Source organism: Dasypus novemcinctus, chromosome 19 (assembly GCF_030445035.2).
Source record: "Dasypus novemcinctus isolate mDasNov1 chromosome 19, mDasNov1.1.hap2, whole genome shotgun sequence".
NCBI lineage: Eukaryota > Metazoa > Chordata > Mammalia > Cingulata > Dasypodidae > Dasypus > Dasypus novemcinctus.
The window spans coordinates 34972885-34999924 of NC_080691.1; the positions used below are offsets into that span (position 1 = coordinate 34972885).

Here is a 27040-nt window from a genome sequence, read left to right on the forward strand (position 1 = left end):
AGCTTCCAAGATGGCTCCCAGTGACCCCCACTTCTGATACCACCTCTCTCTGAAGTCCCCTTCCTTATTGTATCACAGTTGGTCTGGGTGCTAGTAGATCATGTCAGTAGTAATGGTGCATCAGTTCCAGGCCAGCTATACAAGACTTTCTGCCTTTTTCTTCCTCGAGTCCCTTGCTCTGGAGGAAGCCAGCCGTCATGGCATGAGGTAGCTCAGGCAGTGCAGTGGAGAGCCTGCTGGGCAGGGAACTGAGCCCTCCTTCCTCCAACCAATAACCTTGCCAGTGAACCTTCTCCGAAGGGGTCCCCCAGGCTCAGGCACAGCTTCTGACAGCCATAGCCCTGCTGACATTTGGACTAATATCTGGATGTGATATCATGAGAGATCATGTATTAGTCTGCTGCTGCTGCTGTAACAAACGATCACAAACATAGTAGCTTAACAATGCAGATTTATTCCCTTACAGTTCTGAAGGTGAGAAGTCCAGTCTTAAGAGGCTAAACTCAAGGTGGCAGCACGGCTGGTTCATTCTGTAGGCACCAGAGGAGAATCCATTCTTGCCTCTTTCAGTTTCTAGAGATGACCAGCAACTCTTGGCTCATGGCCTCATCACCCCAATCTCTGTTTATTTCATCACATTGCTGCCTTTTTATCCTCTTACCCTCTTGGTGCCTTTTTATCCTCTTACGCTCTTGCCTCTATCTTATAAGAATCCTTGAGATTACATTTAGGAGCCCCAGGATAATCCCCCCTTCTCAAGATCCTTACCTTAGTCATATCTACAAAGTCCCTTTTGCCATATAAGGTAACATTCTGAGGGGCCAAAGACTAGGATGTGGACATATTTGGAGCCATTATTCAGCTTACCATAGACCCTGAGCCAGAACCATCCAGATAAGCTGCTCCTGAATTCCTGACCCTCAGAAATCATGAGATAAATGACTCTAGATATAGTAAACCACTCACTGTTGGGGTAATTTGTTACACAGCAGTCTGTAACTAGTACAGACTTGGGCTTATAATACAACACTTGATTCTATGGTACTTTAAAATCATAATTCTGTATTTCTTTCAGCTTTTTTTTTTAGTTACACATATAAAAAGTGTGTGGATCTTATAAGTATATATAGTTGGATGAATGTTTACAAACTGAAAACTTCTGTCTGTGAAGATTGAGCCTTTTGTACTCTATACTGTCATCTGCCTGTTTGCCCTCAAGTCCATCCCTGCCTCTTTCCTGCTGTGCTCTTTAATTGCAGGAAACTGAATTTCCTAGTTTGCTTGCCTTGTGGAAGTTTCAGCCAAAGGAAGACATTTGAAGGGTGGGAGAAGAAAAGAAGCCAGGTTTTTCTCTCTGTCTTGCACTGCCCCAGATGGCCTCTCTGATAGCAGCTTCTCCTCTGTAATTGCAGATCCCATTAGATCTGGACTCTAATTAGACTCCCTTCCTCCATGAACCCAACCAGAATTGGGAAACCCCTGTTGAGGTCTCACCTCCCATTGGATGGCCCCAATTCTCGACCTTTCCCTCCCAACCTTAGGTTGCTAGTGCTGTTGCTAATGTCTCTTTGCTTCTCAGTGTTTCCATCACCTGAATAAGCAATTCCCTGTATTAAATTCCTTGGGTTGAATTAACTAAAGTGCTTTCTATTTTCCTGACTGATACAGGCTCTTTCAATGCATTTTATAAAATCCTTTTTACTTCCACTAAAATGATCAGACTCTTTGACTTCATTTTCTGAAAGTTGAGGATGTCCTCACTATATAACGCTTCCAGGATTCATATCTTCAGAGGTTTTACTCAGAAAGAAGGAAATACGAACATTTGTTTTGTAGTGAGTAATAAGTATGTACCTCTAAATTAGATACGCGCAGTGCTGCGTGCTCAGTTTTACATTATTTCATTTGTTCCTTGTGACAACCTTTTGCCAGGGAATGATACTGTCGTTACAACAGATAATGAATGGAAATTCAGGAAAGAATTGGTAACTTCAAATTCACACAGTTGCTCCAGGATGTTTGTTCTAAAATCAGTGCTTCTCCCAAGTTGTGTCTCCCCCATTCCTCATCCCCCAAGAGCTCCCCATGAGTGTGGTTGGCTTCAGGTTCACTCCATTCCAATTTTCACAGTGAAATAAACTTCCCAAAACAATCTTTGAGGATACAGAAGGACCTCCAGGAGCATTGAGAGCATTCATTTAAAGTGTAGCAAAGCTGCAGAAGTTCTGATTGATGCTGGCAGATGAAGCACAGGGCAGCACTGGCAAGAAGTATTTAGCTTGGTGTTTAAGAGAGTGGTTGCCTGGATCTATGCAGCAATCGATTAGTCTTGCCTGTCCTGGATGAAGGAAAAGAGGGGGTGGGAGTTTCCTAATATTTGCTTAACCTTTGGAAACAGGCAGGCCAAAGTTAGACTCTGCCTGTCACTTTCTTTTTTTTAGTAGTAAGATTTTTTTTGTCTTTATTTTTTTAATGTTACATTAAAAAAATATGAGGTCCCCATATACCCCCACCCCCCTCACCCCACTCCTCCCATAACAACAACCTCCTCCATCATCATGGGACATTCATTGCACTTGCTGAATACATCTCTGAGCACTGCTGCACCACATGGTCAATGGTCCACATTATAGTTTACACTATCCCCCAGTCCACCCAGTGGGCCATGGGAGGACATACAATGTCCAGTAACTGTCCCTGCAGTACCACCCAGGACAACTCCAAGTCCTGAAAATGCCCCCATATCACATCTCTTCCTCCCACTCCCTACCCTCAGCAGCTATCGTGGCCACTTTCTCCACATCAGTGCTACATTTACTTCCATTACTAATCATGATAGCTCCAGAATAGAATATAAGTAAGTCCACTCTAATCCATACTCTATTCCTCCATCCTGTGGGCCCTGGGATGGTTATGTCTACTCCACCTCTATATCGAGAGGTGCCTGTCACTTTCTGGCTGTGTGAATTTGAGGTCTTTAATGAACTTCTCTGTGCATTAGCACATCATAGAAATAGAATAAAACAATTAATTTACAGGATAATTACGAAGAAAGCACCTTGTATAGAATGACCGATAGCCACCTTCATCCCAGTTTCCTTTCCTGCTAGAGACTGGGCTCTTTTTCCACTTTAAATGAGAGAATCTGTTGCATGCTTTTGGATTTTCTAAGGGGGCACCCAAATCTTGCCTTTCTCCAAATGGGACTGAACTGTCCCTGCTAATATGCCATTGCTCAGGAGGTCTTGGAACTCTTGCCAGACTTTTAAATTTTTCTCCTGCAGCCTCATTTCTCCCAGGCAAATGACCCTTGGACAATTTGAATGAAACAATGACAGCTACTCATAAGCTTTCTTTTTGGAAACCACCTCCCCCTCCCAGGCACACGGGCATCCTTGGATGAAGCAGGAGCAGTTAGAGGTAGAGGGGAAAGAGCTGTGGGTTGTGTGTCCTGAGACATGTGGCGACCCTCTAAGGCTCAGCCTGCTCATTTGGGAGGAGGGGCAAATCACACCCGCGGGACTTCCCCACAGCACTTAGCCAGGTGGAGGGGTCAGTGTTCATTGCAGCTCCAGAGACTAATGAAGACCTATGCTTTTTAAACTTGCTGATTATAAAAGTAATTCATATTCTTTGCAGAAAATCTGGAAGAGTGTAAAAAGAAAAAAAAGTTAGGTGACATCTCACCATGCAGAAATAATAACCATTGAAACCATTTCTTGTAATATTCTTGTTACTTTTTATGCTCTCAGATAGTACCTGTATTACAGGAAGGTCAAGCCTGGGAAGGGCAACTGAGTACTTTCCAAAGGAAACACAGAAGGCCAGCAGCAGTCATGCCGCTTATTACTCACAAGTCCTGCCAGTGGCTGGTTGGATAGTTACTGTGCTGCTCAGCGGGAAAACAAGATTATATAGGGCTAGACAGCACAGAGAGGGGGCTAGCTAATGCATAGAGCAGCTTGAGGGTGCACCTAGCCTAGTAAATGATTAACAGTGAGTGTGTACATGCAGCAGGGAAGAGGTTGGGGGGGATTGTGTAAGTTTCCAGAACAGTAAAGTCATGGGTTCAAGGGCTACTGGCTGGTATGACCTTGCCCCTTCCAGCGCTTCTGCCTTCAGGTCCTGGAAAGGGCATTCCTTCTATATATCCTACAGTACCTGACTTCGAAGGTTCCTACCTATAAAGATCACACGAGATAAAGTATTTTAAACACATGACAGAGTGCCTGTGTATGTGAGGAATAGAAATTAAATATATTAACTTACTTGTTAGTTCATTCAACAAAAGTTTATTAAGTATGTACTATGTGTCAGACAATGGGAACATGTGTATATGTTTGTGTGCGTATATATAAACACATAGACACATTCACATACATAAGTATTTATACATATATGCATATATATTCATGTTTGTAAGATATATGTATGAGAATATATATATATATACACATGCACATTTTTAAAAAAATAAAAGACATTCTGAGTTTACAGAACAATCATGTATAACTTATAGGATTTCCATACACCACCCCACCACCAATACCTTGCGTTGTTTTGGAACATTAGTTACAATTGATAAAAGAACATCCAAATATTACTACTGACTATAGTTATTAGCTTACATTAGCTTACATTAGATGTATTTTCCCATAAACTACCCTATTATTAACACCATGTATTCATGTTATAAATTTGTTACAGTTCATGTAAAAAAGTTCCCATATTTGTACTGTGAACCACAATGCATCATCTACCACAGGGTTCACTGTTTTATATGCTTTAACATAAGGCTTTTGTAACATGGTATAATGATATATTGAAAGAAAGTTACATGATGAATTTTCACCAAGTTTGGGGGGTGGTCTGATCTATAGTATAGCCTATGAACTTCAGCATATCTTGTGGGGGTATCTCAAAAGGTTAGGGAGTGGGGCACGGATGTAGCTCTGTGGTTAGTGCCTGCTTCCCATGTGCGAGGTCCTGGGTTCAATCCCCAGTACCTCCTAAAAAAACTAAAAGGTTAGGAGGCAACCTCCAAAGCTGCAGAAGCTAATGTAGGAGAGTCTGAGAGTCCTGTGCATTAGCAGACAGGAGAAGGTCCTATGAGAATGAGATGCTCTGGGTAGAGAAAACAAACACCAGCTTAAATATTAGCCTCTAATTGACCATCAGAAGAGAAGCAGCTTTCATTGCAGCCACCTGTTATGGGATGAAGTGCTTCTCGTGCAGGCATCCCTGTAGGACGTGCGCCAGGGGGAGTAGCTTGCCAGTGTGACAAGGCTAATGGTTCTCTCCAGCATGCTGGGGAGCCGGCAAGTATGCGTTCTATCTACACACTATATGTTATTGTATTTGTCTCTGTAGACAGGACTGTATGTTATGTATGCATTTGTAAGTGTTCATGCACCATCAGTAGTCAAAGGAGACCAGTCATTTGATCTCAGAACATTTACTGAGTATCTGCTAGGTTCCAGGCACTGCCAATACAGACAGCTGAAGTCCCTGCAAAAAGGTAAGCTCTGTGGAAGTGAGAACCTTTTTTACCTATACTGCCTGTGCCTAGATCAGTCCATGAAGCACAGAGTAGGTACTTGATGTCTGTTGAATGAATGTATGAATGAACAAATGAATGGTATATGTACATACACATACCGGCATATGTGTATTCTGTGTTCATTACAATGTATGTAACACTATATTGCTATAAATTACTCTGGGCATATGGTATATTAGTGGGTTTCTGCTATGTGTACATTTTCAAAATTGTTTTATATCCTAAATTATCCCCGATACTTTTCTAGCTCCTTATCTCCGCAGAGATAACAGTAGAGTACACCAAGCTCACACCCGGTCTCAAAACACACCTCCGTGGGAACATAGCAGTTCTGACTAAGCCCCAGCATTATTAGTCCTACAGTTAGTGGTAACTGTAACCGGCCCACGGAGGGTGGAAGAAGGGCTAACTCCCAGGCCGCAGAAAAGGTGCCTCCCTAGTGCCCCCTTCTCCTTGTGTGCCCCCCTCCCTAGTTCTCCAAGTGTCTCTGGCTGGGTCCTTCTTTTGTCTCCCTTGGAGAGTCTGTTTGGGACACTGCATCAGTTTAATGACTTGATCTCTGCAATCAGTGGATTCCATTTACCTTTTGAGTTAAAGCAGGAAAGGTCTGCTGATTGCTGATTACACTGACTACATTTTAAAATTCCTCTCCTTGGGGTGTTTGCACTAAGCCTGATATGTGTCCCCTGGTGGATGGAGGATGGGGTTGCAGAAAACAGGAGACACTGTGGAGGGGTGAGAGGTTGTGACAGGCCCACTGACGCTCGTCTTTGGTCCAACACTCCTCGCTCCGGCTAAGTCATCTGCTACTCTTCTTTTCCACCCATGTCTTTCCTCAGCAGGAGAGTGAAAAAGCTTTGGACCAAGAATCCTGCATTCCAGTCTCCTCATTTATTGTGTGACCTTGGATGGGCCTCTTCAATGACATGGGGACACTATCTCCCTTTTCTGAGGCCTCTCGGGAATGAATGAATCCCAGCTCTACTGCTCATCAGCTGTGTGATGCCCAGCAAGTTACTCGACCTCTCTGTCCCTCAGTTGTCTCACTGCAATAAGAGTGTCTCCTTAACAGCGCTATTGAGAGGAGTAAATGAGCTGATGTATGTGGAGCTGGGCAGAGAGGGCAGGTATGGTCAATGGTGGCACTGCTACCAAACCCAGGCAGCCTGGCTCCAGGGCATACTGAACAAGACTTTTTATTATTTTTTTTTCTCTTTATTTTCTTTTAAATGTTACATTCAAAAAATACGAGGTCCCCATATACCCCCTACACTCCTCACTCCACTCCTCCCACACCAACACCTCTTCCATCACCATGGCTCATCCACTGCATGGTGAATGCATTTCGGAGCACTGCTGTACCACATGGACAGTGGTCCACATTGTAGTCTACACTCTTCACCAGTCCACCCAGTGGGCCATGGCAGGACACACAATGTCCAGCATCTGTCCCTGCAGCAACACCCAGGACAACTCCAAATCCTGAAAATGCCCGCACGTCATATCTTTTCCTCACTCCCCCCACCATCAGCAGCCACCACGGCCACCCTTTCCACATCAATGCCACAACCCTTTTCACTACCAATCACAACAGTTCCACAGCAGAACATCAGCAAGTCCACTCTCATCCACACTCCATTCCTCCAGCCTGTGGCCCCCGGGATGGCCACATCAAGAAGGGGCCAGACTCCACATGGATGATGGATGCAACCCTTCCCGCTTGCAGCTGTAGGCACTCTTGGCTCCCCGATGTGGTGGTTGACCTTCTTCACCTCCCTGTCAGCTGGCCAGGGTAAGTCCAAGAAACCAGAGGGTAGGAGTTGCAAGTCTCCTGAGGTTCAGGGCCTGGCTGTCACATGGACAGTCCAGAGAGTCAGGTCTCCTGAGTATACACCAGCCCCAGCACCAACCACAGGTCCAGTAAAAGTAACCGAAGAGACATGTATAGAAAGGTCCTATCTGAGTCCCACTCCATCACACTTAGGAACACAAACTCCAAAGTAGGGCCAACTGACATGGCCCTGAACTCCAGAGTCATCTGCCCTGACCATAGAACCTGTGGGTCTCTGTAGCCCTCAGAAGAACCAGTACCTGGGTTTCTATCTACTTTGGCTGTCTCTGGTACCCTGCTGAGGCGTGCGTACCCCTCTGATGACCTCCCAACATTTTTTGGAGACTCATACCCATATAAACTCATTTATCTTTTCCATTTCCCCCTTTTATCCAAAGTCAAAAAGCAGTTTTTAACACCTGATATTACATGTAGGCTGAGATATTCTCCTGGTCTGAGTTGACCCTTTCATTCAGAATTGAACAAGGCTGTTTAAGACACTTTATGACTTTATGGATCTGACCCATTTCAGGTGTCCATTTCGTCTATGCACTTGCTTAGTCCTTGCCTCTGGGCACCCATCCCTGAGCCACAGCACCTGTCTCTGTCCCTCTCCTCCCTGCACCAGGAGGCTCTCTGAGGATGGAAGACTTTAGACCCTTTTTGCATCTTCCTCCTGACACTGGCTGGAGGCAAAAAGGCTTGTTCCCCCCATGCCCGCCCACCAAGATTCATCCATCGGAACCTGGGAGGGGCGTCTCTGCCAATTGCTCATCTCTCAGCATGTGTGGCCAAAAACGTCTCATTGAGAATCCATGACCTAGGTGCTCATCTCAGCTTTGTGGTTTCACACCTGTGTGACCTTGGACAAGTCCTGCTCTAGCTCTTAGTTTCTTCATCTCTGAAATGGACATTCATTCAACCAACATTTATGGAATTAAATGTACTTACCATGTGCCTAAAATGGCCCAGGTGTATAGATTCCTGCTAAGATCTAAGGCAGAAGTCCCAGTTTCTCTGCTTCCATGTCTTAACAAAGCCTTAGGCACAATGTCTCCAGAGAGATGGCCAATTCCCAATGCCGCCATCCTCCGACCCGCTAGAGAGAAGCTGAGCTTAGGAAAATGTTCCCTTAGGCTGCACCCAGGCATTTTTCTCAGTGTATTTATGAGCTGATGCGCTGGCATCCCAGGGCGAGCACCCTTCTTGCCATCTCGCCTACTGCATTATTTTCTTGGACAGTCCCCTGGCCTCCCGCCTGAAGGCCCCTGCCTCCGAGCATCTCTTACCTTGTCGGCACTGAGATGGGGATTTCATACACTCCCCCTACCTCTCTCCAAGCTACCCCCTTCTCTCATCACATCACCTCAGCCCTCTGGCTTGCTTAGCCTTTGCCTGCTTCCTCTCTTTCTCTCTTTAAAATCAGAAAGGGGACAGTGGATGTGGCTCAAGTGGTTGAGTACCTGCTGGGTTTGGTTCCTGGTGCCTTCTAAAAAAAATTAAAAAAAAAACTCAGGGGAACCAATGTGCCTCAGTGGTCGAGCTCCAGCTTCCCACATACGGGGTGCCAGGGCTGGTACCTCAGAAAAAACCTAAAAGGGCTCAAAATCAGTTGGAAGTCACAGGCTTACAATACAGTGAGTGGACAAGCTGGTCTGTTGAAGAGACTGGGGATCTCCTGAAATGGGAAGCAGCCATGGTCCTCATCTACAAAGCCCCAGAAAGAGTACTGAACTGGGAGCCAGGCTGACCTGGGTTCAAGTCCCTGCTCTGCGTACCGCCCTGATTGGCTGGCCTTAGTTTTCTCATCTGCAAAATAAGGAAAATGGTCCCAGGCTCAGGGAGGAGCTGTAAACTGTTCAAGATCACCCAGTTAGTGGTTTATATGGGGAGCTGGGAATGGGACTTTTATCTGGCCCTAAATCCTTATATTTTCTCCCCTCCACAGATGGGTGCATGAGTTGGTGTATATATGTTCCTTTTCAAAGATGATCAAAAAATAAACATCACATAATTAGAAGAGCTTAAAAGAAAAATTCTACCTACAATTCCACTTCATCTCCACCTATGAATATTCTTGGCTCTCCCAAGTGTTTTTCCAGTATATGTGGGTTATTTGCATAGATATGGGCCTGTTATTTCTCTCTTCTGTTTTGTTTGCTTTACATTATTTCACAGAAACACTGCGCACTGCCCCAATCCTTGTTCCTAATGTTAATGGCTACCTCGTAGCATCAAGTGATACACTGTCATTCCCCTAACTAGTCCCAATTTTGGGATGATGAGGCAGCTTCAGCTTCTCCATGTCATCAATAGCAGTGCCCCCAGCTTCTTTGGGTACAGAGCTGTGCTTTACCTTTGATTTATTCCCTGTAGGATTAATTCCCAGGAGGTGGGATTCCTATTTTAACCTAGGGTTTCTCCACCTCAGCACTACTGGTATTTTTGCAGGAGAATTCTTTGTGGTGGAGGCTTTCCTGGGCGCTGTAGCATGTTGAGCAGCATCCCTGGCTGCCACCCACTAGTTGTGACAACCAAAAACGTCTCCAGACATGGCCACATGTTACCCAAGGGGCGTGATGCCCCCAACTAACAGATGCATTCCAGGTAGTGGTCCATGAAATACGTTACAAATGGAAGTCAGAGATTTTCCTGAGTCTGGGCAAAATCCTTTTAGACCACTTGACACCCATTGGAATGACTGGGTTTTTTTGACACCCATTGGGATGGCTGTTTTTTTGGGGGGTGGGCAGGGGTTGAAAATAAAAAGTGTTAATAAGGATGTGAAGAAATAGAAAACTTCATGTACTTCTCCTGGGAATGTAAAATGGTATAGCAACTGTGGAAAACAGTTTGGTGGCTCCTCAAAGATTTAAACCTAGAATTACCATATGATCTGACAATTCCATTCTTAGCTATATACCCCAAAGAATGAAAGCAGGGATTTGGACAGGTAATTGTACACCAATGTTCGTAGCAGCATTATTCACAATAGCCAAAAGGTGGAAGCAAGCCAAGTAGCCATTGACAGATGATTGGATAAACAGAGTGTGGTTTATCAATACAGTGGAGTATTATTCAGCCATAAAAAGAAATGAAGTGCTGACACATGCTAAAACACGGATGATCCTCAAAATCATGCTGAGTGGAATAAGTTAGACACAAAAGGATAAATAGTATATGACACTTATATGAAATATCTAGAATAATCCCTAGAAACAAAGTAGATTCGAGCTACCCAGGGGTTAGGGCATGGGAGGAGGGAGTTATTGCTTAATGGGGACAGAGTTTCTGTTTAGGGGGGATGAAAAGAATTTAGTAATGGGAGGCAGGGATGGTAGCTCAACACTGTGAATGTAATTAACAGCCCGGGATTGTATACTTGAAAATGGTTACTATGGCAAATTTTACTTTACGTATATGTTACCACAAGTTTAAAAAGTCTGATTGGGGGAGTATCAGGGAGTCCAGAAGTGAGCACTGAGAAAGGCATGAGAGGCACTGAGTTTGGATTCCAGCGTTGCCATCAAGTCTCCACTTCTCGAGGCCTCAGCCCCTCACCTGTAAAATGGGGACAATAATTGAGACCCACCTGTTTGACTTGTTGCGAGAACCGAGTCTGAAGTCGTGCACGCAGAGCCCTCGGGACAGGGCTGGGCACGCAAAGTGCTCAGGAAGTGCCAGCGGCTGTCTGCCTGTCCCGGAGGGAGCCCTTGGGCCTTCCATCATTTCGCATCTTGGCCTTTGCTGCTTTTGAGGATGGAAGGGTGGCAGGGTCTAGGTGAGAGTCGAAAGGAAGCCATTTTTGTCCTGCCTCCCCACCCCCACCCCCCACTCCGGCCCTTAAGGGCAGAGGCTCTGCGTCTGGAACCAGCCGCCGTGGCCGCTCTGGCCTACGTTAACAGGTTTGTGCGTTTGTTCATGCATCTCATGTGCTGCGGGCCCGCCAGGTCCCAGGCACTGTCCTGGTACCAAGTCAGAGCATGGCTCTGGGATGGAGACAACTGGGTTGAGCAGCCCGCTGCTCAGGTAGGTGAGCTCTGTCCTCAGGACGTGCCCCAGAGGCCACCCAGCATCCATTGCCTCCTCTGTAAAATGTGGAGCATCTGTCCGAGGATCAGATGTACCCACCCAGAGAGAGCCCTCTGTGGATGACCAGCAATGTCACGGGTGCTCAGTGAACACCAGCCTCAGCCCGGGGTGCATCTTTTCCCCAGAGAGCACATGGGTGAGCAGAGTTCTTGCCCCACCCCATCATGTGCTTGTGGTTTCTGTCTCCAGGAGAAGTACGTGGAGGAGCTGGCAGCTGTGCGGCAAACCCTCCAGACAGACCTGGAGACATCCATCAAGCGTATTGCAGACCTGCAGGCGGCCTTGGAAGAGGTGGCATCCAGCGACAGTGACACAGAGAGGTAACCAGGGAAGGCTGGATGCAGCAGGTGGGCTGTATCCTGGGCAGCTCTGTGACCTTCAGCAGACAGAGCTCCAACTCTCAGGACTGGGGGCTACATCTGCTGGGAGACCCAAAGGCTTTCAGGAGGTAGGAGAAATAACCACTCTGCTTCGATGAGGTCATAGCTGGTGCTGGTGTCCCCTACTACCACTGATCCCACAGGGCCCTGCTCTCAAAGCCTTTGGCGAGCAATAGGGTGGGGTGGCTGCAAAATGGCCTCAGGCTGTGTGACCTTGGGCAAATGACATGTCCAGTCTGGACTTAATTTCCTCATCTGTAAAATGGATTATCCTATTATTAATAGTAGAATGAACCTCATAAAACTGCCAAGAGTCAATTATTTTTGACATGTGGCTGGCAGTTTCATGTATTACCCCACCACCTACATCATAGTGCTGTTAACAAGTGTTAAATGGGTCAATATATGAACATTTCTTAGGGCAGTCCAGGGGCATTTAAATGCTTTATAAGTGCAAGCTATGTTTATACAGAATGACAAGTGCTACTTTACTTAGACAACAGCTGATTCAAGGGTGCAGGGTGAGAAGGCTGGTGATTGGTGAGACCATCCAAGTTCAGTGTCAGGTCTTCTCTCCTTTCTTAGAAGGTGCAGGCTCTTCCCACCATCTCCACTTGAGTCCCAAGCTGCCCCAGACTAGGCTGCTTGGCTGGGATGAGTTTGCCTGGAGCTGCCCTTTGTCGCCTTGGGGCATGCCTCTCTGGGAATCCCAAACGCCATCCCCCGCCTCTGCAGAGAAGCCTTGGCAGCAGGGACAGGCATCCTTTACATAGCTTTGGGAAGGAACAGGGTGCCTTAACCTGACTTAAGCATGCAGTTCCTCACAACACCCACAGCCACCCCCACAGCCACTGATGCTGGCTGCCTGGAGAACCAGTCCTTCTAGGTCTTTGTCTTGGTGGTGCAGCCGGAACAATCAAACTTCAGGCCATGGCGTCCAGCCCTCTCTGTTTCCCCATGGGGACCCTGGGCCCAGAGAAGTTCAATGCCACACATTAAATAAGAGGCAGACACTGAGTTAGAACCCAGATCTGCTGAATTTCCCAGCCAGATATTTGTGGGTCCCTTCCTTCTTAAGAGGGTGGAGGCAGGGGCCAGCTGCTGACCTGCAGGAGGGACGGACGAGATGGGGAGGGAGCAGAAAGAGCACACGTCCACTGTGGTTTAGCCAGCAGGGAAAACCAGGCATGGTTATGAGCGCTCACCTGGCCTGGTGAAAAACAGAGACTGAAAGGAGACACACTAACATCCTAAAACCGAAGGAACGCATTACTGAAGAGTTAATATTCTCTTTTCTTCAAACTTATTTATATTTTCCAAAATTTCTGCAATAAACACATACACACATGCTTACCTATACTAGTACCTGCTTTAGGAGATTTTGCACATTTGATTATGTACTTCTACACCTGATTTTAGGATGTGAACAAACTCTTTTCCTTGAGGCAGTCCTGGCAGGTCATAAGCTGCTCAGAGGCACAGACCTCAAAACTCTCCTGTGTGCTCACGCTCAGCATCAGCAGGGGAACCTTGAGGACTCTAAAACCCATTCTTCTACCCTCTAACTAAAGGGCTGCATCTAAAACTATTCTTCAGTTTGTGCAAAAATGGCTTTCATGCCCATTACAAGTGCTCTGCCATTCCCTGCTAATTTGCACAGCTGCCAAACTGCTGGTGAAATGGCAAATACTGACGTTGCAGCCACTTCCCAGCCCCTGATTGCATTTAGGATCCCCCTCCACCGCACCGTCCTCCAGTTTTATTAGTGTCATGGTAGAGCTTACGCCTGTAATTACAAACCCCTATTGTCGACATTACCAGCTTGATGCTTGGGCTGGCTTTTCTATTAATAGAAGCACTACAGCTTTTGCATTAATTATAATGGGAATTAATGGCTGTGTGTGTTTGTGTGTGTGTGTGTGGTTTTTTTTGCCAGTGAGCAAAAATTTTTGAGTCATTTCAACTGTATAGCAAAGAATTGCTTTTCTAATAAACAATAAAAATTATATATAAAAAACAAGACAAAACACACAATTAGTGGCAACGAGTCCATGCTTGGAGGTGTGGGTGACAGGCTGGGGAGAAGGTGTGACAAGAAGCAAGGAACAGACTTCTCGCCTGGGGTGTGAGAGCCTGGTGATGAGGTCATCCAGACTCTTTAATGGGGGATCCTCTGGGGCCAGCCCTCACCCGCACCCTAATAGAAGATACCCTTGTCTCTCCCTGCTCCAGATGGCAAACACCCAGACAAACCTCTTGCTCACCCCCTGTTCTGATCCAGCTGTCCTGAGCTCCAGGGCTTGGGCATGCTGGAATTCAATTTGTATCCTAGCTTTCTGTCTGCACTTTCATCATCGTTTGTCTCTAGGGCCTTAAATCTTCTTCCAGTCTGGGCTCCTGAGGCCTTTCCCTCATCTGGATCTCTATGTTCCACTCAGCACCTGACTCAAAGTTGCTAAAGTTGGAAGAGAGCTCACCTGTGTTCAGCATTGTTGTGAGGTGTAAAACGGCAATAAAACTCCAGGTGTAAAGAGATGCACCGTGTACATGGAAAAACCCCGTGCGGTGGGTAGGATTATTGTGATTGGAAGTGAAGTTAGAAGTGGGGAGGCTCTGGATTTCAACAAGTTCCAAGCAGAGATCTAATTGTTAAATTCTGCATGACCCTGAGCAAGTTATTCAATCTATTTGCCCTCTCTGAGGCTTTGAGCCACAGTCTCTTCATCTGTAAGATGGGCTAATTATTGGAAGTAAGTGAAAAACCGCAACCCCCCAGTGCAGTGCCTTGTACATATCCAGGGCTCTACAGCTGTTAGTTTCCTGCATTCGTTTGTTTGATAAATTCCTACCGAGCACCTGTTCCACACCAGGCGCTGTGCTTGGTGTTTGTGATATCTCCCTGCTTCTTGTTCTTATTATTCTCCATCTTACATTTGACGAGAAGTTGAATGGCTTGCCTGAGGCCAGGCAGAAATGAACTGTTGGAGCTGTGGATTCCTGAGTAGAGAGGGGAGCACACGTGTGGTCCCTGCTTCCATGGAACCTACATTCTGATGGGGGAAGTGTGTGTGTGCATGAGTTTGTGTGTGTGTGTGTATTTGTAACAGATAAGGAATAATGTAAACAGACCCATGCATAAAATAGCTAAAATCCATTAGGAGTTATGAAGGCAGAGAAGGTGGCGCTGTGATAAACAGCAGGATAGGTGGAAACAGGCTCTGAGAAAGGGCAGTTGAATGCAGGGTAGGAGCCAGTCATGGGACACATGGAGACAGCGAGTGGGGAAAGAGCTAGGTATGTTCTGCGGGGCGAAGGAAGGCGAGGGGGCCCCGAGTCAGGTGGTTAACGAGGGTGAAGCGGCTCTCCTTTCTTCTCTCTTCCACTCCCTCTCCTTCCTCCACTTCCTTCTTCCCTCTCTTTCATCTTTCTTCCTCTCCTCATAAGCCAAACACCTCTTGAAATGGCTCACAGAAACCTACCGAGTGCCCCAGTTCTGTGAAGGGCCCTAGAACTCCGGGCAGGATCATGACGTAATTTGCAGGGTCTTGGGTAAAATGAAAATGTGGGCTCCTCGTTCAAGAATTCTTAAGAATTTCAAGACAGCAACTACAAAGCAGTAGACCAAAAACAGGCCCTTCTGAGCATGGGGTCTCGAGTGACTGCACAGGTCACACATCCACAAAGCCAGCCATGATCTTTCGGAGCATTCTCTAATTCCCAACAGGCCTTGAACCTAAACCATCACCCTCTAACTTTGATTTGAAATTTGCCTGCAAGATAGATTTCAGTAGTACCACACAGGGAAAAAATGCCCATAAAGAAGTCACAACAAGTTTAAAAGAGTTAACATTGTACAAACCAGGTTTCTCTGGCTGCGGAGGCATTAAATTAGGAATCAACAAGAAAGCAACTATCTGGGTTGCTAGGTTGTTAAGCCGCTGTCCAGAGGAGACCTCCCAGCACCTACCCTGGAGCCACCAAGGCCTTTACTCCTACCCCATCCTGGTGGCTCTAGGCTGCACTTCCCTCTTAATTGTCTCATCATCTGGGGTGAGAAGTTTGAATTGGAGCCTGAGGGATTGGTCTGAAGTAGTTCTCCAATCTGAGCTCTCAATTAGGATTCAAACCCAGCACAGGAGAGAGAAAGGATGTGCAGTGCCTCACCTGGAGGTGAGGTGCTTTGACAGACTTGTTTGAATTATGAAAAGTCACATTTCCCCATGTTGGGAATTAGATCCGAATAGAACAGGCCTTCCAGGCTGGAGCCGTGGCTACGTGCTTAGAAAGCCAGGCAGCCTGTGCGGCAGAATTTAAACATACTATCCTGCACTAGTGCCCTGCGTTGTAACTTAGACAGTGGCATCAGCCTTCTTAAATTAATGGAGAAATGCTTTAGGCTGCTCCCCCAGGCCTGGAGCATGCTCATTGCTCACGGAGGGAGGGCCGTGCTGGCCGAAAGACAGCCCTGCCTGTCCCCAGCCCTGGGTCTGTGGCAGCTCCCTTGCCTGGGCTGGGGGTTGGGCATGGAGCAGTGGGGTCCCTGCCTCAATTCCAGCTAGCTATTCGAGATGAAAGGAGTCCTCGATTGCTGTCTTGAGGGTAAGCTGGAAATTCTCCAACATACATCCTTTGAACCAGGCTAAAATTAGCTGCAATAGGACAAGTAGAAAGGTCTGAGACTATCCAAGGACTGCAGCTGCCACTGAGGGCATAGTTCTGAGTTAATTTATCCATTGGTAGCCCAGGTGCTGAGCAAACCGCAGTTTCCTGGTACATAATAGGACAGTCTTTGGACTTGCCCATGTCTCTTTTCCTGCAATGCTCTTACTTATCATTTGCCCTCAGTGAGTAATGAGTGTGTCCCAGGCCTGGAGGGAGAGCTTAAAACATTTCTTCATTAATCTTAGAAAGTTGGTGCTTCAGTCCAAGTTACAGCGTTTACTGCAGGATAGAACATGTTAAATGCTCTCCCACAGGCCACCTGGCTTTCTAAACATGTTTCCAGCCTGGAAGGTCTGGATACCCAACTAAGAGAGATTACAGGGAGAGAAGGCTCCAAACTACCTTTTATTCTTTGCCGTTAGCGGAAATAATAATTGTAATATTAAGTACCCTTTTCCAAGGACTCCTTTTGTGCCAGGTACTACCCTACGTGTTTTACATGTGTGATCCTTACAGCAGTTCTTTGATTTGAGTACCATAGTCATCCTCAGTTTCCAGATGAGGGATCTGAGACCTAGAGAAGTCAGGAAACTTGCCCGAGCCCTCATGGTAAGCAGTAAGTCCATGATTTGACTGCCCATAACCCATGCTCCTCGTGATCAAGCTCCGCTGGCCACCTGCTAAGCATGCCCCTTCTTCCTCATTGCCCTCGTCAAGGTCTTTGTTGTCTGTAAAGTAACTGACCTATCGTTCTGGTCAGCTTGTGTATGTCACTGTGATATGGGGATCAAGGAATTCATGTGTGTGATTCCCCAGGAAATGTTTGCATTTCAACTAGCATTGCCTGGCAAAGACTCACCCTAAAGGAATACCTCTGAAAGCATTGAATTAATTATCTTGCTCATTGGCAATCCCCTGTCTGCTTGTGCCTAGCACAAGTACTTTTTCTAAAACTGCATGCACAGAGGTGGGAGGAAGAACCTGCTGACCACATGTCAGGTGAGGGTCCCGGTCCTAGCCTTGCCTTCCCACCAAAGCCATCAGAACCATAGACGGGTCATCTGCCCCTCGGGGTCTCTCCCTTGCCCATTCAATCAACAAGAACCCTCGAGCAACTTCCACGTTAGAACAGGAGGTAGAATAGGGAAACAAAGCAGGTGAGGACAGGCCTCAAGGAGCTTGTAGCCTAGAGACTATTTCTTCATATGGTGAGTGAGGTTCAGTGGTTTTCAAACCCCTTCCTTTAAGTCGAACCCCTTCTTTTTTGTTTACTCCAAAGCAAACTCTTATAGAAAATTCTAGCTTAGGATGATTGCAGAAAGGAAGGTTTAGGGCTGAGCCCCTTCCTAAGTCCCCTCTCCCTGACCCTTGGTAGCCCCTCTGGGGTCTCTGTGAAACCAAGGGCTCCATGAACCACAGTTAAAAACTGAAGTCTCTGCCAGAGCCAATAATCTGTGATTTGTATGAAGTCAGTGAGTGGTGATTTTTACTCATCTCATTTAATGCTTCTTGGGTTCAGTCAGAACAAAACTCCTTCTGCCTCTACCTGAAAGTCTTTCCCACCCCCTTCCCCAAGCCTCCACTGCAGGTCACCCTCAGGATAAGGCATTGGAAGCCTTCAGCATTTTCTCGTACAATAAAGGTGTGATGTGGACTCCAGAAACCCTTCTCAATCCAAGACTGTTTATTTTAAACAGTACTCCATTTGTGAGACCTTCCCAAATGGCAGGTAGTGTGGAGTCCAGGTTGGATACCACCCTGGCTCTGGATGATGTTTCATCATGGGTGGGCACACAGACAGCCTGGCAGGCTCTGAATCCTACCTTGGAGGTTCTTGGCCAAATTCATTGTTGCAGCTTCTCAGGCAGAAAAGCAACAAGTACACAGATACTATGAAAATGTAGGATTATTTTTTAAAAGCCCCCATTCCTGCATTTTTAAAATTTGTTCTTAGGGCCAGTTCTTTTCCAGAGTCTTCCTGTTAAGGAGGACACTAACAATGAGATGAGCTATTGGAATAATCTGAGTCAGAGTCTGGCAGGAACTAGAAGGCATCCCCTAAATAAGGAGAGCATGATAAAGGGGCTGTTTACAAAGGCGAGGGCAGGATGTAGGGAAGCCACAAGGGATGTTGCAGCAGCGGGGGCCTAGCAACGACTGGGAGCTTTAACCACTGCTAGGCTTGGAAGAGTGAGGAAAGGATGCAAGTGTTGGAATCCAGACAGAGGGGAAGAGCTGGGTAGAAAGGGCTGCCTGGCAGGAGGAGCCAGCCCCAAGAGACCCAGTAAGGAGAAATCCAGGAGAAGACACCCTCCAGCCCCCTGCTTCTCCCACTTTCAGCTGAGTTCTCCATTGGCTGAGCCCAGGGGAAGCCAGAGGGCAGGGAACCCATCCATGTGGTCCATACGGCTCAGCCTTCCAGGCACAAAGCAGGTGGAGAACAGCAGAGAGTGGATATGTGTCTACCTCAGGGGGAAAGAGCCCTTTCCAAAGGCAGCATATATGAGTGCCCAGTCTCCCCACAGGACACATGGAGTCAGGGTAAATAGGTGGACAAAAATTAACACCAGGACATGCTTTGGTTAATTATTGGGCTATCGAGAATTTCCCGAGTGTTGGGTTCAATTAAAGACTGTTTTTCAGTCATAGCATGGGGAGAAGTGTTCCTGGCTGCCCAGCAGAGAAAGTCCCTGCAGAGTCCAAGGCAACGTGTGTTAGAATTATGGAGACTGTATGCAATCCGAACTCTATAGCTTAGGCCACATGGGCCTTTAACTCTTCCTTATTCCATGAGCATTTTGGGTATAGTCCTTTTTCCTTGCTCGCCCTTCCAAAGAGCCACATTCTCAGCAACTTCAGTCAACTAGAGCCAGTTTTCTTTCCCTGTAGAACTATGAACTACAAAGTCAAGGGAGGGGTTATCCATGTATGAGTTCCAGATAGTTCCACGAATTCTCAAAAATTGCACAAAAAAATATGAATCAGTGTTTGCACACTTTAGGAGGTGAAAATTCTACATTCTTGATAACAGATACAAAAGGCCCAAGACCCCAAATCAAGGGCTAGGGCCTAAATGCATCCTCTGCATTTCATATAATTTTCAAGTATCTGAGCTGGACGAAGTCTCAGAGCTCATTGGGCTAAATCCCTCATTTCACAGAAGGGAACACTGAGGCCCAGAGCAGGGAAGAGACTTGGCTAAGGTCACTCAGCAAGCCAGTGACCATGAGGGCGCAGGCATTCAGTCAGCTCTTCTCTCAGTCTGATGCTCTTTCCACAGACCTGGGCCAGCCCAGAGTCTCAGAAAAGGCTCAGATCATAAGCGGAAGGATTAAGGTTCGATTCACTCACACTAACCCTTTCAATTAACGAAGCTCAAAAAGGGAGGAGGAGTATTTTTAAATGGTTTTGTTCAAAGATGCATGAAAAAACTTTAAGCTAGATCTTCAAGAGGATTTCGGGCCATTCATGAAGGGTGCCTCTGTTCTATTGCAGCTGAGAACAACACAGGTGGATGGGCTCAGGGTTCTGGAGGTCACATCCAACACAGGTCTCCCCGGGCTAAAATCATCAGTGTGTGGGCACGGCTGTGTTCCTTCTGGACGCTCCAGGGGAGAATGGGTTCTTTTGCCTTTTCCAGCTTCTGGATACTGTCACATTCCTTGGCTTACAGCTCCTTCCCTAGCCTCAAAGCCAGCAACCTTGCCTCTCTCTGGCCATTCACCCATGGTCACATCTCTCTCCCTGACCAAAGCCAGGAAAGGTCTCTGCTTTCAAGGACCCCTGTGATTAGATTGAACCCCTCTGGCTAATCCAGGATAATCTCCCCATCTCAAGGTCCTTTCCCTTAATCATATCAGCAAAGGACCTTTTGTCAGATAAGAAAATACTGTCACGAGTTCTTGGGATTAGGACACACGTTTGGGGGTCCATTACTCTGCCTACCACAGCGTAGTTTGCAAAAGGTGCTTTGTTCTATTGTAGGGGTTGGCGTATTTTTTCTTTAAGGGCCAAATACTAAATATTTTAGGTTTTTCAGGGCATATATTCTCTGTAGCCAACTACTCAATTCTGCTATTGTAGTGCAGAAGGATCCATAGACAAACTGTAAAGGAATGTGTGTGACTATGTTCCAGTTAAATTTTATTTACCAAAACAGGCATTTCTTTACCAAAACTGCTGTCTCCTATTTTATTGGATTCCCACACATTCTCCATGAGAACTTTCCATCTGGCCTGGCTCTGTGCTGAACCTGAGGGCTAAGGGATGAATAGGGCATGTTCCTGGCCCAGGAGGGGCGCTTTCTGTCCAGTGAGGACACAGGTAATTAGAAGCCCCAAGGGGGCAGCACCTTGAGGGTGGGGTCACAGGAGCAGTGGCGAGGCCAGGTCTTCTGAGGAAAGATTTGCCCAAATTCCAGCAGGGACTGAAACCAGGAGTTTCCTGCCTGTGGAGCCAGGATTAAAATGACGTCTCAGGCTTTGAGGTTTATGCCGTGCCTCCCCACACTTGCACACACTGGCTAAAAGCGTGAGCTAATAAGATCCTACAGGCCTGGGATTCAAAGCAGCATGGTGTTCGACAAGGGTGTCAGATTTCTCATCTCTAAAATGGAGACAGGCAGAGTGACTAAATGAGATCACGTGCAGAGCATATTTGTTGAAGAAGTACTCCCTAAAGAATTCCTGCTATTGTAATTAGTTTCAGAGTTTCCCAGAATGTCCTGGAAGGCAGCCCCCCATTTCTGATTTGCTAGTACTCACAAAGAACATAAACATCTTGCTTATTGGCAAGAATGATATTATTAATAACAGCAGAACTCATTGTGCTAAAAAAGAGTCGTGGTCCTGGTGGCTACCATTTCATTAGCACTGTCTTTTTGCGAGGAACCATACTGAGATCTTTACAAGAGTTTATCTTATTTACTCCGCTCCACCCCCTGGTGGCAGAGCCCCGTTATTAGCGCATTTTGCAAAGTTGAACATTGAGGCTCAGAGAAGGCAAACAACTTGCCTAAGATCATACAGCATCAAAAGTTGGAAGTGGGACATCTACCCAAATACGCCTCACGTCAAAGGCAGTGTTCTTAGCCAGCCTCCAGAAACGCAAGGATAACAGACTCTTCCTCATGTCTCCTTCTAGTGTCCAGACAGCAGTGGATTGTGGTGGCAGTGGCAGAAAAGAGATGTAAGTTAACCCCAAAGTTCTGGCTCTCCACTTTCAGTTTGTGGAGGGAACATCTGTGCATACTTGGAGAATTGTCAGCAGTACTCCATGAGAGCACTGGCTCTGGGGTCATACATATAATGCTAGGGACATATTATTGAACTGTCCAACTTCTTTTAGATAAAGAGAAGCCCACGATTTATCAATCTGCTTTCCTCCTCAAGCAACTTCAGCCACTCACATTGAGCATCTATGTCCTGCCCTTTTACTATCTCTATACCTTTGTGTATGCTGTTCTTCCCACCTCAATTTCCTTTCTCCAGGTCCTGCATAGCCAAATTCTACGCTTCAAACAACATACAGCTCAACTGCCACATTATGCTGCCAAGAACGAAATCAAGGCTCTCTCCTTATTATCCTTAGACTCTTCCTTCTGCCCTTCTCTATGACATAGATAATTTCTCCTTTATTTTGTCGTTATTTATGTAGATATTTACTCTGCTGGGATGGGATCTTATGGACAGGATCAATATTAAGTTCATATTTACAGCCCCTCCTCATTGTGCCTGGTATAGAGTAGCCTATAAATACATATAGTCATAGACATATATGCACACACACATATATACATGTACAGTATATTTTAATGTTGAATAAAGTAACCACTAAATACTGTTTTTGGGCATCTCCCTATGCTGTTTTCAGAGGTGGGGGTCATAAAAGTAAAGTTCCTATTTACAGAGATGTTCCATTTAAGGTGGGAAGGAGTTAAGACCTAGACTCTTGACATAATCCATGAACATATCATTTGGTATAAAATTCAGTGCCACCTTAAACCCTCAAATTGGAGAGACCTCACCATCTGGATTAGAATGTGGATTTTGGTATCTCCCAAGGAAGAGTGCAGTGGTTAATACAATGGGCACTGGGTTCAGAGGGACCAGGGTTTGCATCCCAACTCTGTCCTCAGCTAGCTGGGTGACTTTGGCCAAGTCACAAGTTAGCCTCCGTAGATCCTATTTTGTATAATGTATATTCCCATTTGTATAATGGGGATGTCAGTGGTTCTTTCTGTCTCAGGAATGGTAGTGTGAGCACTACACGAGGTTCTGCATGCACAGCGCTTAGTACAGCATCTGGCTCTGCAAAGGGGCAAGTGTCTAGTTGTTGTTGTTACCGTGACTGTCATTGTGTTGACAGCATCCTGTGTTTTGGTTCTAGGGATAATGCCTCCATCCTCAGCTCCCAGCCAGAGAGCAATCTGCAGTCCTGGTTGAGCTGCACTCTCTCTCTGGCTACAGACACTGTGAGGAGCCCCTCTCGACAATCAGTCAGCAGCAGCCACATCCTCAGCCCCAGGTAAGAGTGTCTTCCTGCTGTCTCTGGGTGGCCAGTGGCTTGAAGAGTCTCAGACTTTACAGACTGTTGTTCCAGTCTTCCATTTCCTCTGGCCTAGGCAAAGACAAGCATGCTTCTGATGGTTTGAAGTTTGACCCTGGCACCTTCTAGCTGGGCCATTTACCCTCTCTGAGTCTCTCTTTTCTCATCTGCAAAACAGGGAATATAATTGTGTTTATTACTCCAAGTGGTTTAAATTATGAGGCTCTAATGCAGCCCTTCCTAAAACATGGTTTTCCAGGGGACATTAAATAGCACAGGAGTGAATATTTTTCTATTTTAATAGCTGTGGATTTATTATAGTTGCCTTTTATTTAAGGCAAGTCATACTAGTTCTCTACTTATAGTAAGTTACGAATATAAAGTTTTCTTTTTAAACAAATTTATTTAATTTTTTTAAAAAAACGAGAATCATTATAAAGAACATTGGGTTGGATGACTTCACACTTGGAGATTTTAGCTTTGTGTGACCATCTGGATTTTATCCCTTCCCTACCACAGAGGGAGATGAATTCAGTCATGACCTGAGCTGGGAACCTCACACATCTATAGGATTGCTAACAGTGGATGGCCCCAACAAATGGATCTCAGGATCCACCAGAAGTTGTAGGATTTAAATCCATCTTCCCTTTTGCTTCTCATTTCCATTTCTCTGAGCTCATTTGGTTTTCTTCTGCAAGGACAGTACTCTTATAATTAGGAGTTAACGGCAGTAAATCGGAAATTACAGATTAAGCAGATGTGTAAGATGAAATACATGCTGCTTCTGTGATAACAGAAGGACCAATGTAATAAGATAGAAAGGAAAATCACGTACTAATGGCACAAATCCAGACAACCCCTTCCTGAATTAAAACATGATTGTGCTGAAGCAGGGGGCTGTCTCTACAAAAAGAAGGGGTTGGGAGTTCATGCTAACCTTTCAGGCATATTCGGCAAATGTCTGGCAACTTCTGCAGATTGTCCTAGGTTGAAAGATTTGATGTTGAAAATATCAAAGGGAGGCTCTAAGAATGGGGTGCATCTGAGAAGGCAATTAAAGCAAGATTACTGCTCTTAATTAAAAGTAGAGGCCTCTATGGAGGAGCCACATCTTCTGTGAACCTCAAAGGATGAGGACTTTTTTTCTCTCCTGATAACTAGATACCTTTGATTTTTTTCCAGTGTGAATGGTCATTAATGTAATATCAGGGTTTTATAATTATAATTACAGTAGGATGCATGATAAAGATCCATTACCCTTGGATTGTCCCTGTGTTGTTTGTTACCTGTTTGCATGAGAGATGGCAGGCTGCGGTGGTTTCAGTACCTGATCTGAAGTCAAAATGTCTGGGCTCCAGTGCTTTATATCCTCCTCTGCCCCTGTGAGGCTTTAGCCACGTTGCTTAACTCCTCTGTTCCTTTTCCCACATAAGTAGTAAATCAGGGTTATTCTCAGGGATAATGAGATGGTGCACCAGTCAGGTTCTTACAACCGTGCCTCGTACCTAGAAAGAGCTCAAGAAAATTAACGTGCTTTATTAGTCTTATTATTTATTTGATACTCGGAGGAACCGTGGGAGGCAGGTATCTTTACCTCGATGTTACAGAAGAGGAATCTGAGCCCCAGAGAAGGGAAGCGGCTGACCTGTTCATAGATGGTTACTCCAGCTCCTGCAGCTGCCACTCAGGCAGGATTAGCACATCAAGGGAGCCCCCTCCAGAGCCCCTACCCCCTTCCCCTGCTCTCCCCACTTCCAAGTCCTTTGGCATTTCCACCTGGAATTCAGAGTGGAGGTGCCTGAACCAAGGACAGCAATGGGGCAGGAGGCAAAGAGAACACTCATTTGCAAGAAGGGACCATAAGTTTCTGCTCTATCTTCTTCATGCCGGTATCCCCAGAATAGTCACACAGTTGGTGCTCCATAAATATCTGACAAGTAAATAACGGACCATACACCAAGGCTGAAGCAGAAATATTAACTGTGTTAATATTGGTCACCAAGTAACTGTATTACTTGGTGACAGTTCCGCAATGACTGTGGCTCAGTGAGGGTCTGTAATTTGCCCAATATTACACAGCCGGTTAGTTGAAGAGCCAGGATTTGAACCCAGATTTGAATCCCTCCAAAGCCTGTGTTCTTGTTTGCCCCACTGACATAACTCTGAGTACTGACATTTTATCCATAGGTGGATCACTCAGCTGGTAAGATCTAGCTCATTGATACTATTACAAATGCCTAGGAATCACTGTTCAACATTCAACATTCATCCAGAGATATTCTAAGTGCCTACTGCCAGATCACATCCCATGGCATTAGGTCCTGAAATGTTGAACCCCTTTCTTGGAATACCTCTGAAGATTTGAAGATTCTAGAGTTGGAAGGGACCTTGGGATTATCTAATCCAATTTGCTCATTATACAGATGGAAAAACTGAGGTCTGCAGAGGGAAATATCTTGCCCAGTTCAATAGTAAGGAATGCTCTAGAGTTCAGGTACCTTGATTTCCAGCTCTTTTCAATTGCACAGTTACCTATGACCATCTCTCTCATTTAAGAACTTGAAATGTAACTGAGAAGGCTAAAGTCACCTTTGTACCCACGCAATCTCAGCTCCCTTCTCAGAGGTATCCACCATATTTGGTTTGGTATGTACCCTTCCATATCTTTCTCTATGCACTTATAGACATATATGTGTACTTATAGCAAATATATAGCATTTTTGTGGGCTTAGAAATTAGGCCTTGCTCTATTATGTATATTATGCCATATGTCAATTCTTATAATATGCTTCTTTTCCTCAACAATATGCCTTGGAAGAGTTTCCTTATCAGTACACATAAGTCTATCTCATGCTATTAAATTTATGCAAAGTATCTTTAAACTTCAGCACAGTCTATTTACCTATAATCTCCATATTTCACTTTAAGGTACTTTCTCAATACTTGCTATTGTCTGTAAGGCGTCAAACAACATGCTTCCCAAATGATTCTCTGGGTCAAAAGGCATTTGCATTTTTAACTTGAATACATACTACCAAAAAGATACTACCATTTGAATTTTAATTTGAATATATACTAGCCCATTAGTCTTTTTACTAGGAGACTCTGCGTAATATTAGAGAACAGGGCCCCCTGCATACCCCAAATTACCTGGCACATCATAGAGGCTCAATAAGTGAGCTGCTTGGACATTTTCAACTCGACTCAGAAAGAAGGTCACTCTGAAAACAGAAGGAGGGAAAAAACAGTCTAATGCCAGAAAAAAAAAAGAAAAGCATTTCCCATATTATTTATAAGGGGATGTCAACTCAAGAGAAATACACCTAAAGCTTTATGATTTACAGCCCAGGAATTGCACAGCTGCTGCTGATGAATGCAAGAGCTTCTGGAGATGGAGACACTAAATTACCTTTGTGGCCCCCAGAGAGAAAATTTATGGGCTTGGTGGTGGCAGCCGACTATGCTCACAAGTCTCCCTCCAGGTGGTGCCAGGTGTGCTGTGTGCCTGGCCCCTCTCTTTATGCCTCCAGGGCCATTGCCCTCCTGGAAGAGATGCTCTAAGAGATGGTGGGTTTCCCCACTCCTTGTCCTCACAGCACATCAGACTTTCCAAGCAGGGCCCAGCCCCCATTTCACTCTAGACCCTGTTCCGCACCCAACAGGACCTCAACCTAGCTCTCCTGCACGGTGCTGTGGGGTCCATGCTGCTGGCGGGCATTAAAATCACCCAAATGCACAGGCTGCTAATGCTATGTCTTGCCACTAGTCAGTCACTTCAAGCTGTCAGGGCTTACCTTCAGCCCTTCCTCCTCACTCTCAGGAGACAACTTCAGCTCCTGTATCATTAAAAGAAAAATACTAAAGCATTCAGATATGAAATGACCTCAACTTGCTGCTGTGCTCTCTGCAAATTCATCCCTCTCGACCCCATCTTTCCTACCCTCTGGTCTCAGAAGATGAAGTCCTGTC

The 27040-nt window shown here is 45.7% G+C and overlaps 1 protein-coding gene across 4 annotated transcripts in view; it reads left to right on the forward strand.

Moving 5' to 3' along the window:
- Positions 1-27040, forward strand: part of MYO18B (myosin XVIIIB) — a 263498-nt gene that overhangs the window by 214963 nt on the left and 21495 nt on the right. For 3 of the 4 annotated variants that reach the window (XM_058281562.1, XM_058281563.1, XM_058281565.1), the window contains 3 exons: positions 11673-11803; positions 21668-21712; positions 22913-23050. In XM_058281562.1, coding sequence (XP_058137545.1) covers positions 11673-11803; positions 21668-21712; positions 22913-23050 — 314 coding nt within the window. The remainder of the gene's footprint in view (positions 1-11672; positions 11804-21667; positions 21713-22912; positions 23051-27040) is intronic. The other variant, XM_058281564.1, reaches the window with a different exon arrangement.